A 17,342-nucleotide genomic window follows, 5' to 3' on the forward strand; every position below is an offset into this window, starting at 1 on the left:
CCGTCTGTGGGAAATTTGCCAAGGTTTCAACGTGAGTTTACATGACGACGGGGGATCAACGTCAGACCGCCTCAACTGGTCACGACAATGCAACGATACAACAGATGGCTGAGACTATGCAAAAAATGCAAGAAGACATGGATGCCTTGAGGGCTGAAAAGGAAACATGGAGGACAGAAAGAGAGACGATGCAATCGCAAATACAGGCTTTGCACCAAGAAGTCACTACGGAGAGATCCAAGGCTAGACAAACTGAAAAGGGTACATTGGCAAGTGTGGCAAGATGCCTAAACATGGATGATGCGGATGAGGAAGAATATGACGAAGAGATAGAGGTGGAGAACCCTAATCCAGAAAATCCAAAAAACAACGAGGAGCCTGTGGATGAGAACGATGCAGGAGGACACATAAAGGACACAGGGCACAAACAGAACAAGAAGAAGAAAAAGACTCACAAGCCTTCCAAATCACGCAACAACGCGACTGAGACAATGCGAAAGGAACTACTTGACTTGAAGGAGATGGTACAACACATACCAGGAGTGCCCAAACCCCTAGAGAAAGCCATACCACTGAGCTATGCCGACTCAACCTTTCGCGACAACATCGCCTTGGTTGAAACTCCTAAGCGTTTCGCAGTACCCGCTATGAAAGCCTACGACGGCACGACCGATCCACAAGAACATGTGGCGCAATACAAACAAAGAATGTTCACGGTGCCAATCACAAGAGAACTAAGGGAGCCATGCATGTGTAAAGGCTTTGGTTCGACACTCACAGGTCCAGCACTACAATGGTACGTAGGTCTACCCAACGGAAGTATCGAGACATTTGCTGACTTGGTCGACGCCTTCAATCTGCAATTTGCTAGCAGCCGGGTATTTGAGAAAACCACGAGTGACTTGTATAAAATTGTTCAAGGATTCAGAGAGCCACTAAGGGATTACTTGACAAGATTCAACCGTGAAAAGGTCACCATCACCAATTATGACATCCCGACAGCAATCGAGGCTTTCAGAAGAGGCTTAGAGAAGGATTCACCTTTGTACGACGAGCTCACCAAATACCCATGTAAGACACTGGATGACGTCCAAGCTAAAGCAATGGCACAAGTCCGATTGGAAGAAGACAAGAGAGAAAGGGACGACAAGTACTATCGACCCAATAGAAAGATCTTGACAACAAGGACCTGGGACTACAGGCCCTACACCCGGGATTCAAGAGACGTGAGAGAAGATACACGTATCAACTCCACACAGGAGTATGCTGACTGGCGAAAGGATCCAAACTTACCCCCAACTTATGACAGTTACGGTTTCACAATCACGCCCTCAGCAATGATGAGAGAATTTACACGGATGGGAGACATAGTGAAGTGGCCGGTGAAGAGCAACAAGCCAAAGGCAAACCCCGAATCTAAGCTATGGTGTGACTTCCATGGTGACTACGGACACAAGGCCTCTGACTGTGTGGCGTTGAGAAAGGAGATCCAATACCTTGTCAAGAAGGGACACCTGACAGAGTTCATGACAAATAAGGGACACCTGACGGAGTTCATGCCAAATAAGAAGGCGACACATGACAAGACATCACCAAAGCTGCCACCACCACCCCCCTACCAGAAAGTCATCAACTTCATAGCAGGAGGCTCGGAGGTATGTGGAGCGACTTACTCACAAGCCAAGCGAATATCCCGACGAACTGAGAAACAAGTCGCAACAAGAAGTGAACGAGCTGACGACACGGACCCATTCGCCTTCGACGGGAGAGATCGGGAACACATAAATGAGCCACAGCAAGACGCCCTGGTAATATCGCTTCCTGTGGGGAATTGCCTCATTAAGAGAATCATGGTAGACAATGGCAGTGCAGCAAACATCATGACGAAACACACACTACAGGAGATGGGGCTTGCCGAAAGTGACATGATTAAGAAGTCGACCATCTTGGTAGGGTTTAGTGGTGAGACGAAGAAAACAGTAGGAGAAATCACGTCACCGACCTATGCTCAGGGAGTGAACATCCTGACCAAGTTTCTTATCATAGAATGCGACTCTACGTATAACATCATAATGGGGCGCCCCTGGATCCATGACTTACAAGCTGTGCCATCAACATTCCACCAAGTGTTAAAGTTTCCTACACCATGGGGAGTGCAACAAATCCGAGGGGACCAGGCAACGGCAAGGGAGTGTTACAAAACTTGCATGAAACCTACTGTCCAACATGAGGCGCAAACCACTCCTCCGCCAGTCATGACGGGACCAGAGAAGTTAACTGAAGTCAGCCTCGATACAGGGGACAAGAAAGTTCTGATCGGAGACGACCTGTCCCCCACCATAGAAAGTCACCTAGTTGATTTCTTGACAACAAGACTGGATGCATTTGCTTGGGAACATGAGGACATCACGGGTATTAGCGCAGATGTAATTATACACAAACTAAACGTCGATCCTGACCACAAGCCAGTCCAACAGAGAAGGAGAAAATTTGCAGCTGAAAGAAACAAAATCATTAACGACGAAGTATCACGACTGCTAAAAACAGGGATGATAAGGGAGGTCGACTACCCAGAATGGCTCGCCAATGTCGTAATAGTTCAAAAGAAGAATGGCAAGTGGAGAGTCTGCGTAGATTATACCGACTTGAACAAGGCATGCCCTAAGGATCCTGAAAGGCATATGTTCAGCCTATTTGTATTTAAAGAGGTACAACTCAACTCAGATAAGAAAGCTCAGTAAATAGCAAGTCATCGGAATCCGTACGAAGAACGTCAAATTATTTATGGGAATTATATGTCAGATAAATTCCAGGATGCTGCTGCACACCACTGAAAGAAGTTCATTAATATGTTCAAGCCTCAGTGCACAAATAATCTTTTGTGGCACGTCCAGGAGTTCAGAAGATATAAAGTTTCTATACTTTATTTCATCAGAAGATTCCATTTAATGAAGAAGTACGTACAAGACAAAGACTCGACGAACTATCCAAATTCTTATTGTTTATATGACGAAGAATATTTGATTTAACTAGATACAGATGAACCAGACAGTACATCTGTGTATCAGTTATTCAAATTAAATATTTGAAGTCAAGCAGAAGTGGTAGTTCGTTCGTTCGACAAATAGAGAAGAAGTTATTAAAGTTTATAGAAGACAGGAAGCAGTTCTACTGAAGATTGGGTGATTAAATATTTAATAGACGATTATTTCACTTCTCATATAATTATATTAATTATGTAATTTATTTATTAAATTAATTCACTCTCGAATTAATTTAATTTATGAATTTATATGATTAACTTAATTAAGTGAATAATTTTCTATTTTATATATACTACAATATTACATTCTTTATCTTCAAAACAGCCCAGCAAGACAATCAGTGATTGTCTTACCGATCTGCCCACTTGGGATGAAATCAGTGCGCAAGACAATTCAATTGTCTTGTCTTGCCGTGTGTTTCAATGGTGTGCAAGACAATTCAACTGAATTGTCTTGCCGAAGGTCTTAGTGTGGCAGCAAGACAATCCATTTGTCTTGTCTTGCCGAGAGTCACACATCCTGCAAGACAATCCTGTTGTCTTGTCTTGCCGAGGGTCACACTTCCAGCAAGACAATCCGTTTGTCTTGTCTTGCCGAATGCTTGAAGGTGTGCAAGACAATTCTCAATTGTCTTGCCGATTGTAGTGTTTGTCTTTCTGTCAATGAAATTGTCATACCTTCCCTTCTAATTGTCTTTCTGACTTGGTTAATGCTTGGTAGACAATCTGTGATTGTCTTTCCTTGCCTTGATTTGTCTTGCCCAAGCCTAGATTGTCATACCCTCTTTGTAATTCTCTTGTCTAGTGATTGTCTTGCATGTACAATGCTTTGCCTATAAATATGGCATTCATTCTTCATTTCTAAGTGTTCATCACTTTGATATTCAAAGCATTTGTAAAGCTTTCAAGTTGTTCGTAACTTGCTTGATCGTTATATCCACAGTTTTCTGTGCTTTGATAACCCGGTTGTTTTAATCACTAAATCTAGAATATACCCTGTCGAATTTATTCTACGAACTTTAGTGGACATTAAAACTGAACCATATTAATTATATAACGACTTCAAACATTGCTATATTAATTAATCATAATCTGATTAACTAGTTATATTCAATCAGATTCACTTCCGCGATTATTTTGTAACGATTGTATTCAACCCCCCCCCCTTCTACAATCGTATCTGGACCTAACAATTGGCATCAGAGCGGTTGATACCATTTTCCGTATCAGATCCTATACACACTCTGTAACGTCCAAATATTTTTTATTCGAATTAATTTTATTCCAAAAATTAATTTTGATTTAAAATATTTTTCTTTCAAAAATCCAAATCTCTCCAAACACTATTCACTTTAAATTCTTAAAAAATGAGTACGCAAAAGATCAGTAGCATTAAAATCCCACCGTTCAGCCAGGAACACTTTGGCCTATGGAAAAGGCACATGTTCCTATTCCTCCGAACAGCAAACAGAAAATACATCGGGATTTTGGACAAAGGTGTTACTACTCCGATGAATGTCATATTAGCACACGAAGAGGATGGTGTGTTAATACCTCATCAGGTCATTCCGAAAGAACTTTCTGAGTACATAGATGAAGAGAGTGAACAAATGAACTTAGATGACGCTCTTCAACTAATTTTGGTTGAATCTCTAAATCCAGTGATGTACAATGCTGTTGTAAATTGTACGAACGCCAAGCAAATCTGGGATACATTAGAGATTATCAATGAAGGCTCAGAGGAAGTTAGGGAAAACAAGAAAGAGATACTGATGGCTCAGTATGAACAGTTTGGTTCCAATCCCGGAGAAGGGATTTCAGAAGTGTTTATCAGACTTAATAATTTGATAAATAATTTAAATCTGAATGGGAAATTCTATGACAAGAAAGAGGTCAACATGAAGTTTCTCTTAACACTTCCTGAACATCTGGAACACAGAATCACTGACATCAGGGAAAGCAGAGATCTGAATGAGATTTCTCTGGAAAGACTCTACGGAGTTTTGAAAACTTATGAACTGGAGCAAGTTCAGAGTAAACAGAGATATGGCTGGGGTAAAACACAGAACCATTCGAGAGCTCTAGTTGTTGAGTCACCTACACCGGAAGAAAAGAAGGATGTTGTTGTTCCTTCTAAGACTACTCAGGAATTTGTTGTACCTGAGATGGGTCAGACTGCTTCTTCCAGTGGTGACGAAGAGTTCTATACAATGGAAGAACTTGAACAGTTAGAAAATCAATCTCTATCACTGTTTGCCAAGAAGTTTGGAAACATGAGATTCCGGAAGAACCCTTCCTATAAATACAAACCTACTGTTAGTAAGTTTCAGAAGGGAGGCTATTCATCTTCAACAAGCAAAGGAGGATACAAGACTGGGATGGTGGACAGAAGTAAATTTAAATGTTTCAACTGTGGTGAACCTGGACACTTTGCAACGGAGTGCAAGCAGCCCAAGGTTCAAGGAAAGAGAAAGGATTCGTATGATGAGCTGAAGCAGAAGTATGATGCCTTAGTAAGAAAGCATCATGGTACTTCTGGAAGTCAAAACTTCAAGAGCAAGTCTTATCTGGAAGAAGGCAAAAGCTGGGATGATACAGATAGTGATGAAGAGGAGCAGCTAGGGAATGTTGCTTTCATGGCTAATACTGGATCATCTTCACCTCCTCCTGCTGGAAGCTTTCAGGTAGTTCCTACATGCCCTAAACTGTTTATGCAATTAGGACTTGAAAGAGATGATGCTATTAAAAAGATGAAAGCTGCTAATCTTAAAATTGATACATTAGTCTTAGAAATTCATGCTTATAAGATGAATGAGATGAAAGTATTAAAACCTAAAATAGAACAATTGACTATGGATTTAGGATTACAATGTGCTAAAGTCAAAGTTCTAGAGAAAGGTGAGATTGCTTTAAGACTTCAGCTAGACGAACAGAAAGTGAAATGTAAAGCCTTTAAGGATGCCTCCATGATAGTCAAAGAACTTAATGATAAACAAGAGATCAAGAGAACTGTTGGAATAGGTTTTGACTATAACAAATCTGTAGGTAAGGCTAGTAACATTACTCCTTTTAAGAAGAGTGCTGAGGAGAGAGGGATTCCTTTTGTTTTAAAAGATTCCCCTAAACCTTTGTTTAAAACCTCAGAAGCTGAACCTCTTTTAGAGACTCCTATTGTCATTAGATATGAACTCAAACAGGAAGACCTTAAATTGAAAGAGAGTAATGAGAAGAGAGATGAGATCCTGACATCACTGAAACCAATCAAAGTGAAAGGCAATGTTAGGTTGCCTAAAGCTGGTTTAGGTGTCAACTCTGAGAGAACTAAATTCAACAAGCCTAATAATTTTGTGAATAGTAAGAACAAGAACAATAGATGTCATTCTACTGAAAACTTTAAATCTGATAACAAGGTTAGAGTAGAATCTATTGATGTTCCTACTACTATGACTGATACTCCTGTTGTTCCTGCTTTTGATGCATGTCATAAATCTTGTAGTGTTGATAATTGTATGACTTGTGCTTTCAATTTGATGTCTACTTATTTTAAGAATTTGCATGCTAAAAATGAAAACACATCACCTAGACAACACACAAACAACAAGCATGCTAGATCAAAGACTGCTAGTCCTACTCGTGTTAGGAAGGAGACTTATGTTCCAAAGCCTAAAACTAAGGTTTATAAGGCTGTTGTTAAGGAAGTAAGTTCAGTCAAGTCTGAACCAAGTATCAGTCCAAGAGGCTCTGTTGTTACACCTGATAGAAATCAGTTCTTTAAGTTTGCTGGACCCAATCAAGTGTGGGTCCCAAAGAATGTTTAATCAAGTTGTCTTTTGAAGGGTGCCAGTGGAATTGTTCGTGTTACCTGGGTGCTTGACAGTGGAGCGTCAATGCACATGACTGGCAATAGATCCCTGCTGGAAGACATAAGAGAAGGAGCTGGCCCAACAGTGAGCTTTGCTGATAATAGCAAAGGTCGTACTGTGGGATATGGCAAGTACAAAATTGGAAAGATCATCATAGAAGAAATTGCTATAGTGGAAGGACTTCAACATAATCTCCTGAGTGTTAGTCAGTTTTGTGACAAGGGATATTATGTTCATTTTGAAAAGGAGATATGTATCATTAAACATATCAAGGATAAACGTCCTTCACTATGTGGCATAAGGAAAGGCAATATATTCGTAGCTGATTTGTCTTCAGGACCTGGAAACGAAGTTCACTGTTTCTACGCCAAAGCGTCTGCTGAAGATAGTTGGTTATGGCATAAGAAACTCTCACACCTCAACTTCAAAACCATGAACTCTCTAGTCAAGAGAGATCTAGTGAGAGGTTTGCCTTCCCTGGAATTCTCATCTGATGATCTTTGTGAAGCTTGTCAGAAAGGAAAAGCGAAGAGAGCATCTCACAAAGGCAAGACCATCAATACCATTACAAATCCACTTCACTTACTGCATATGGATTTGTTTGGTCCTGTGAATGTTGCATCAATTGATGGAGGAAGATATGCCTTAGTCATTGTGGATGACTTCTCGAAATTTACCTGGGTTTACTTCCTAGCTTCTAAGGATGAAACCCCTATGACAGTGATTGATCATATAAAGTCAGTTGAATTAGAAAAGAGTGTGTCAGTGAAAGCTGTAAGGTCAGATAATGGCACGGAATTCAAGAATCAAACTCTAATCAACTTTTACTCTGAGAAGGGAATTAGAAGGCAGTATTCAGCACCAAGGACTCCTCAGCAGAATGGAGTCGTCGAAAGAAAGAATCGTACAGTGATCGAAGCTGCAAGGACTATGATTGCTGAAGCAAAGCTTCCTCTGTACTTTTGGGCTGAAGCTGTGTCTGCTGCCTGCTATACCCAGAATAGAACTTTGATCAACAAGGATCATATGAAAACTCCATTTCATTTGTATAAAGACAAGAAACCATATGTCAAACATCTTCATGTTTTTGGAGCCAAGTGTTTTGTTCTCAAGGATGGTGAAGAGAACTTAAACAAGTTTGAGCCAAAGGCATCTGAAGCAATTTTTGTTGGTTATACAAACAATGCTTATAGAGTTTTTGTAATTGATACTCTGTTAGTGAAAGTTAGTGTCAATGTAACATTTGATGACACTAAACTACCAAGTTTACAATCTGCTGATCCATCTGAATCTCTGAAGTTTGACAACTATCCAGATTCTGATTCAGATGATGATATACCACCTGAGGTTGCAACAGGAGATGACAACAATGATGGTAATGATCCAGGCCATAAAAGGCTTATAGCAACGCGGAGAAACCATTGCGCAAAGTGCTATATATGTTGCAATAGGTTCAATAGCAACAAAAGTGCCAAATTTTGGCGTTGCATCTGACCGCGTTGCAATTGGTGGATTTAGCAACAAATATATCCCCATACAGCAATGAAATTAGTTTATTGCAATAAATCGATATAGTAACAAATGTTTGTCTACAGCAACGCATTCCTTGTATTGCATTAGCTTAATTTTGTTTCATTTGGATGACTTTAAGGCAACAAATATTAGACCAATTGCAATGAATTTTAACCAAGATTTTCGCCCGTATTGCAATATTTTAATATATTTTTGTGCAACAGATTTCGATGCAATAGCAACAAATTTTTTTTAAAAAAAATGAAAAGGTCATTGCTGCAAATACAAATAGCCAGGCATATAGCCACAAATTTCAATTGTCACAAATTTCCACAGTCAATTCAGAATTCTAATTAGCATCAAGTAGCTGCCAACAATCCAAAAGCGGTACCATGACCGTGACAATATAGTCTAGACATAATTCTAAGTCGCATACTTAAATAAGCCATATAAGACATAATTTAAACAAAAGACTTAGTCTAAGCTAGACGGAGCTAGATAATTGCTAAGTTAATGATATACGACATAACAGAGGATCAGCTAGGCAGAGCCATCTCCATCATCTGAACCGATCTCATCATCTCCGTAATTGGCAGATCCATCCCCATCGCCTACATCGTCATCATCTTTGTCACTGGCAGATCCTTCCCCTTCTTTTCCATCGTCCTCATCATCTGATCCATCAGTTTGGTCACATAATTCTTCTACATTGACATTTAAAGTGGGATTCATTTCTGCAAGTCTCCCCAAAATTTTCCCGAGTTTCTTATTCATCTTGTCATCCATTTCAGCAGCTATTTCTTTCCTCATCTTTTCCAGGTCTGCAGAATCTGTGTGACCAATATTTTCCGGTTGTTTCTTTGCAGATTTCCTTGTTCTGCCGGTTCTTCCTACCAACCAGTTTGGTCCATGAGCTTCAAAATCAATCTCAGCTTCATCCTCATCATGATCAGATAGACGTTCTTCCAAATTTTCATCATTTTCCTTTTCTTTTTCCTTTTTCGCCTTTTCCTAAAAGTATGCCAATGCATTAGTAGAGTTGTAGACACATAATCGGACAAAAAAACTGAATATATATATATATATATATATATATATATATATATATATATATAGACACACTGTTTAATTAATACCTTCTTTTTATGACCCTCGCGTGTTTTTGTATACAACTCACGCTTGGCAGAATCTTCACCATCCAACTGAGCAATTTTCTATGATAAAAGAACATGCATGAGTATTTGTACAAAAATGAAATAGAATGCAGAAGAAATATTCTAGTGACTTAACATACCAATCCACTACGAAGCTGGGCAAAACTCTTACGACCAGTAGTATGAGTATCAATCACCTTCTTCCGATTTGCTATATTTTTTCCAGCTTTTTCCTCGACAAAATCATCATTCCAGTACCTCAGCAGAGCCATGAACTGTTCCAATGGAATATTTGCAGGCTTGCTTTTGATACGGTCCCTGTCATTGTTGAACTTCTTAAAGCATCGAGACTTAATTCGGCTTTTGTATACCCTCCAGTTGTCATCAAGCGTCCTCAATACCCAATCTTTCCCTTCGTCAGGAATAATGTACTTTGTCTAGTGAAGTCATTGATTAAAAATTTTAATTAATCATGTATTAAATAACTAGCAATTAGTTTATTTAACAAATATAGTGAAAAAGAACAAGACAATTATAAAAAAATATAGCTTTTTACCCTGACATATTCCCACCAGCCAGTTTTTTCTTCCTCTGGAACTTTAGACCAATTAACAAAATCCAGTGGAATATATAATCTTGCTATTGTCCCCAAGAAACTGCTAAATTCAGTAACTACTTTATCTTTCCTTGAGTATGGCTGAAAGTCAGAATTTAAGGAAACTACTGGCCTATCTTCGAGCTTCCTTGTGAACACATGATTCATCTTTGTAGGTCCTCTGCGCCTTTGATTTTTATTACTACTTTCACCTATATAAAAGAAGACACAAATAATTAGTTCAAGAGATCATTATTTATACTTGAGTGAAACCATTATTTAAATATGACAATAAACCTGTCTCAAATACACTTTCGATGATGGGCGCATTAGCCCCCTGATGACCCTCCACAATAGTCGCAGCCTTGTCATTTGTTTTTTGCTTTTTCACACCCCTTTTATTTTCTGCTTGCATTGATAAGTATGTATCCATCGTACCAATTCCCTGATTGTTAGGAACCCTAATCAGCGTGGTAAGATCAACCGGTAGTGGAGGGGGTGGAAGGAGTATTGGATGGGGGAGTACTGGTGGTATATTCTCCCCATCAGCAGCCTAGAAAAAACACAAAAAAATAGGTAACCTCAAAATACAATCCAGAAATATATTAAAAAAACAAGAAAGTTAAATAAAACTAGCCATGTACCTTTTCAACATTGTTAACTGATGAACGGGTCACTCGTTTGACCGTGACCTCCTTCTCCTTTAGAACTTTCTTTTTTTCCTACAAAATGAAAAATGGTCAAACATTAAAACTACGATTCCATATATGATATTATTTATGGAAAAAAAACAATGTCATACACTGAAAAGAATAACATGCACATCTTCCTCTTCACTTAAACTGTCATGTCCAGAAACATACGGCCTATCAAAGTTCAGTTCCAGATCTGACCATACCTCTACAACCTTTTTTCTTTTATTCTTTTTTAAATTTGCAGCTTCAGCCAGATCAGCAGCCTTCTCCTTCAATTTAAGTCTTTCTGCTTCTTTCCGGACTTCTTCCACCCTCATCCTTCTCTTCAATTCATAATCTGCAACTTTTTCCTACAAATGAAGCAACAAATTATAAACTGAAAAATATGTGTGATATCTTATGATATTATGAGATGAAAAGAACCAATTACCGTGCCACTTTCTTTTTCCTTCTCATTCTGAGTTAAATGATCTGCCTTCTCCTTTTCAGTTGATTTCATTTTCTCCTGAGGCTCACTTGCATTTTTCTTCTCATTTTCACTATCTTTTTTCCTTTTTCTGTTACTCTGTTGATCTGCGGGTTTCTTTTCAGTATTTCTTTTCTTCTCCAGCTCATATGCATCCCTGGCCAACTTGTTTTTTTCTACTTGTTGTTGTTTAAGATCCTGAACTGTCACAAACTTTCGTTTCACCTGGGAATCAACACCTGGAACAAGAGTACAAGAAAAAAAAGATATAAATGCAGAAGCAATTTAAAAATTATTCACAAAACAAGAAATGTAGCAAAGTACAGTTTAATTACCTTCAAAAAATGAAGTCCTTGGCCTTACAATTACATGGGGTTGGGTCTGCCTTAAAGGCTCAATCGACTTGTCAATAACCGTGTCGACATACATATCTAAGTAAGAACCATTGCTCATACCTTGTCCAAGACGAATTGCATCTGCATCCGTATCAATTAATTTCCAGCCACCGCCTTGTTTCTTTACATATACTCCTCCAATTTCATTATATCCAAGGTCATCTTTTACATATTCCATGATTACCGTGTAGGAAAATTTATCAGGGTCAACAGCTTCAGCAATGGTGAAACAGCTTCCACGAGAGTACTTGTTTTTCTGAAACTCTCCCTTGTGGTAGAACCTGAGAAAAAAATAGTTGTCTGCCATTTCCTGAAAATAAGATAAACAACACAAGGTCATTAGTCCACATATTTTTCTTATATAAACAGAGCATGAGTTAACAAGTAAATCAGTAATCACTACAAGAAGAAATCATTACAAACAAAGCATTCATTACAAACAAAAGTATTCATTGAATTACAAGAAAAGGAAAATGACATAGCAAAAACTAGGAACATTAATCAGTCTAATTCATTCAATATCTTCATCATCAGCTTCATCTCCACTAAACGATTCACGGCACATTTCACCCGGCATGTCATCCCTGCACCAACTAACATCATCACGCTGGTTCTGCATTTTAAAGTTCAATCCTGTATCATGCACAGTGGGTCCATAAACATCCTCCAAGACATCAGTTTCGATGCCTATATTATCGTACTCCTTAGGTAATTTCTTTACAACAAAATGCAGATTATTTTCAATACAATCTTGAATATAGAAAATTTGTTGTACTTGAGTAGCTAGAACAAAAGGATCATCCTTTTGAATATTTTTAGAGAAATTGACGCGTGTAAGGCCATAACAGTCCTTATCCTTTTCATACCAACAACATCTGAATAGAACTACTGTGATTGCTCCCCAATAATCTACTTCAATAATTTCTTCGATTGCTCCAAAGTAAGTAACATCCCTAATTGTTGGATTTTTATCTTTAGAACTCGCAAAACAGGTGGTTAGTGCTGTCAAAATGACACCGCTATTTTGTGTAGTACACTTGGCATCTCTTTTCTTGGTATGGAATCTGAACCCATTTACGACATGGGCAGAATACTTTTTAGCTGCGCGTTGAGGGCCCCTTGACAAATTTAACAATTCTGATGAAGGTTCTTTCAATTTCTGCACCTCATCTTTCAACCAGTGGTGAAATTCTACTGTATGTGATTTTTCTCTTGCATATTTCTTTGACTTCCCATGACTTTCAATTAAGGTATGATGTTCCCTATTATTTAGACAACAAATTTTAATACAACATTGTACTAGTTTAAGGAATAACTACTTTATTTACTTAAATAAATACTAGGAACATATATATAAGAACGTACCCAAGTAGCTTTTCAATTTCTATGTTTCCACAGTTGAAAAGCACATATCGATGAACCTTAATCCAATCCTTGTCTTCCAACTCTACTGATTTACCATCTTTGTTTCTTCTTGACCCAATTGAGTATCCAACATGTATGTTTTGTTCATTCTTAGTTTTGATAGTATCATTTAGAAATCTAGAACAAAACGTGATACACTCATCTGCCAAATACCCTTCAGCCATGGACCCCTCCGGTTTACTCCTATTGCGGACATAAGATTTCAATTTGCACAGGTATCGCTCAATTCCGAACATCCATCTAAGGTGCACTGGTCCTCCAAATTCCAGTTCCTTACACAAATGAACTGGAAGGTGAACCATGATGTCGAAAAAGGCAGGTGGAAAGATTGTTTCTAACTGACAGAGGATTTCAATTATTTCCTCTTGCAACTTAGGAATATCCTCCAGGTCAATCACTTTGCCGCATAAACCCCTAAAAAAAGCACTCAATCTCAGCAAAGCCACTGCAACCTCTGGTTTTGAGGTCTTTACGACAGCAAATTGTAGTAAATACTGAAGCATAAAGTGTGCATCGTGACTTTTATACCCAAATATCTTTCTTTCAGCAATATGTACGCAGCGACTAATATTAGATGCAGTTCCATGTGGAAGCTTTGCATTCTTGAAAACTGAGCAGAAAAGCTCCTTTTCTTTTTTAGTCATGTCAAAAATTGCGGCCCTGATTTCATATTGATTGGTATCACCAATTCTGATAGGGTGAAGAGCCTTACGAATACCCATTTCCTGTAGATCTTTTCGAGCACTGAGATGATCTTTCGTCCTACCGCCAAGATTCAACAGAGTCCCTAATATTTTATCACAAATATTTTTTTCTATGTGCATTAGATCTAGATTATGCCTAACCAGGTTTTCCCTCCAATATGGTAATTCAAAAAATATGGACTTCTTTTTAAAGGGACACCCTGTCTCTCGTTTCCTTTTCTTTAAATCTCGCTTTCCGAAACAATTCTCATATCCAAATAATAGTTCTTCAATGTCCATTCCAGACAATGGAGGTGGAGATACATCTGTTTCGACCATACCATTGAATCTTTTACAGTCGTACCTAAGCTTGTGGCCAGGAGGAAGGAACTTTCTATGATTCATGTAGACAACTTTTCGACTATGTTTCAAATAGGTTGAAGAAGTACAATAGTGGCAATTGGGACAACCTAACTTACCTTTCGTGCTCCACCCCGATAAAACTGCATACCCCGGAAAATCACTGATGGTCCATAATAGACTCGCGTGCAACGTAAAGGTCTGGTCAGCGTGGGAATCATAAGTTTCTAAACCTATGTCCCATAATTCTTTTAACTCTGCAACCAGTGGCTGCAAATACACATCTATGTCGTTACCAGGGTACTCAGGACCCGGTATTAGTGTTGATAAAATCAAATTTTCTGGTTTCATAATCAACCAAGGAGGAAGATTATAATTGACCAGAACAACTGGCCAGGTGGAGTGACTTATATTCATTGATCGGTAAGGATTGACACCATCTGCAGCTAATCCTAACCTCACATTTCGAATTTCTGCTACAAATTTTGGATGACTAGCATCCATTGACCTCCACCCCTCTGCATCCGCTGGATGCCTTAACTTTCCGTCTTTTGTTCGCCCCACTGCATGCCACTTCATGAGTTCAGAATACTCTTTACACATGAAAAGCCGTTGCAACCTTGGTTTTAGTGGAAAGTATCTCAAGACTTTTGCGGGAATCTTAGAGCTGTTTTCTTGTACTTTAGTAGAAAAAGGTGCACGGTTATCTTTCTTAGGGACTACCCACCTTGACGCCCCACAAAATTTACACTTAATTTCATCTTTGTTTTCAGACCAATATAACATGCAACCGTTCGGACAAGCATGTATCTTTTCATAATCAAGGCCTAAATCTCTAATCATTTTTTTGGCAACACTAAAATAAGAAGGCAGGTTTACATTCGGGAAAGCTTCCTTCAACAATTGTAAAATACCGCTGAATGCAGACTCGGTAAAACCATGACTGCACTTTAATTGGTAAAGTCTGACTATGAAGCCTAATTGCGTGAAATTTTCAGACCCGGGAAACAGAGGTTGTTTCCCTTCCTGAACAAGCTTATAGAAGTCTTTTGCAGCTTTATTCATTCCATTTCTAGCTCTACCTTCATTGCGAATCATTTCATCAAAATCATCACCTAGGCCTATACACATATCAGAATCATCCATCCCTACATCATTAGGCTTTCTAAACTTGTCGGTTGACACTTCAAATATCCAATTACTAAATGATGGACAAGGACCATTAAACACGAGATGTTCATATACATTGTCCGGAGAAATCCAGAAACGGTTACTACAATCTTTGCAAGGGCAGCGTAATTCATTTCCTATGGAGAAATTATCAAACGCATTCCTAACAAAATGTGTGGCACCATTACTATAACCCTCACTGTGCTTTGGCAGTGAAATCCAAGTCATGATTATTTTGCAATTTCACAAACCTATTTTCTACACAAGAAATCAAGCAAAATATATACATAAAAACAGAGTTCTCAAAACATAAATATTTATATACACAACACAAAATAACATATCATATATATCTCAACACAAACAACATATATATGCACAACACAAACGCCATTAACATATGAACACAAGTAATTTTTAAATAATAACAGTCACAAATGAAGCCCTAATCAACAAATTAACAAGCCCTGATTGAAGCCCTAATCAACAAACAAGCCCTAATCAACAAACATGCACTAATTGAAACACCCATTTCGATTTACTAACAAATAAACATCGATTGAAGGTGTATGATTGATTTGGGGAAGAAAATCGACTTATACAGTTCAGTTATTTACCTGGTAGCTACGAGCTTCTGTTGTCCGAGCTTGAATATTCGAGCTTGATACTTTCTCTAGCTTGAATCTTCGAGCTTGAATCTCCCAGATAACCTAGCTTGAATCCCCTCTTTCTCTCTTGCCTTCTCGATCGTCTCTCTCTCCCTGAGCTGCTTGTATAATGTATCTATGTAATATTATTACAAGTGTTAGTACAATAATGTATCTGTGTTGACTGGGGTGGAAAATAGCCCGGCAAAAAAAAATAAAGAAACCCCGCTTATTTTTTGAACCCGGGAAAGTTTGGGCCCAAAATTTTGAACTCTATTGCAACAACTTTAGAAATCCGTTGCAATTGTTATAGATTTTTCGAAAAGTTACACTCAGTTGTAACATTTTTAAAAAATATTGCAACAGCTATTGGTTTGTCAAAATTTGTTAAGAAATAGCAACAATTTATGATCAAATTTCAGACTTGGTGTTGCTATAGCCCTTTTATGGTGTAGTGAATGGTGGAAACACTGGAGATTCCACTAGTGCCAGTGGTGGATCATCAAGTCAACCTGGCAACAACTCAGGGGGAGCTGATGGATCAACTAGTCACACATTTCAGCTCAATGATAATACTGCTGAATCATCAAGGACACATCTTCCAAGGGAAAGGATTTGGAGCAGAGATCATCCCTCACTATACCATAGATTGCATTTAGCAACCCCTAAAAATAGTTGCTATATTATAAAAAAGCATTGCAATAGCCTCTATTGCAACAATTTTCGAAAATTCGACCGTTAAGTTTGCCCCCGTTGCCATAGGGCCCTTTTTGCAATGAATTAACCCTTGTATTGCAACATGTTCAATTCATTGCCAGAGCCACATATTGCAACAAGTTTTTCTCTATAGCAATGCAATTTAAATCATTGCTGTAGTTTGTTCTATTATTGCAACAAAATTTGCAACACTTTATTTTGATTTAAACATTGCCATAGAGCACCTGTGGCAACAAATTTTAGTCCTAATGTATTGTTATTTTAGTGAATTATAATATAAAAAGCAACCTCTAAGGCAACATTATAATGACATATTGCAACATTATGAATAAAAAAAAATGGACATGACCATTTCATAAATATATCAATCCACCAATTTAATGGTTCAACACCAACAAATTCAAAACAGTACTTAGACTGTTACCAACCACAAGCTCATGCCAGAAGCAAGTCCTAGACTACCACAAACAATATCAGTACCATTGTGACTGATCAAAAAACAGATTTTAAGTCTAGCTAGAACATTTGCATCAAACTTCTTACATCATCAAAATAGGCTAATTAATTAAGTCTTGAACATAGATATATATACTACTACTGATGATCAAGAATCATCA

General features: G+C 38.2%; 2 protein-coding genes across 2 annotated transcripts; one reads left to right on the top strand and one right to left on the bottom strand.

Annotated features, from left to right (window-relative positions):
* The first annotated feature begins 41 nt into the window (after positions 1–41).
* On the top strand, positions 42–2,741 carry LOC135150411 (uncharacterized). Its single transcript, XM_064086699.1, has one exon. The coding sequence runs from the start codon at positions 42–44 to the stop codon at positions 2,739–2,741; it is 2,700 nt and encodes an 899-aa protein (XP_063942769.1).
* A 9,493-nt stretch (positions 2,742–12,234) lies between these two features.
* Positions 12,235–15,589, bottom strand: LOC108204170 (uncharacterized). The gene is made up of 2 exons (XM_017373486.2): positions 13,089–15,589; positions 12,235–12,985 (listed from the first exon to the last, which is right to left on the bottom strand). Exons 1-2 carry the CDS (start codon positions 15,587–15,589, stop codon positions 12,235–12,237), a joined length of 3,252 nt encoding a protein of 1,083 aa, XP_017228975.2.
* Between the last annotated feature and the right edge of the window lie 1,753 nt (positions 15,590–17,342).

This window comes from Daucus carota, chromosome 2, assembly GCF_001625215.2.
Source record: "Daucus carota subsp. sativus chromosome 2, DH1 v3.0, whole genome shotgun sequence".
Lineage (NCBI taxonomy): Eukaryota > Viridiplantae > Streptophyta > Magnoliopsida > Apiales > Apiaceae > Daucus > Daucus carota.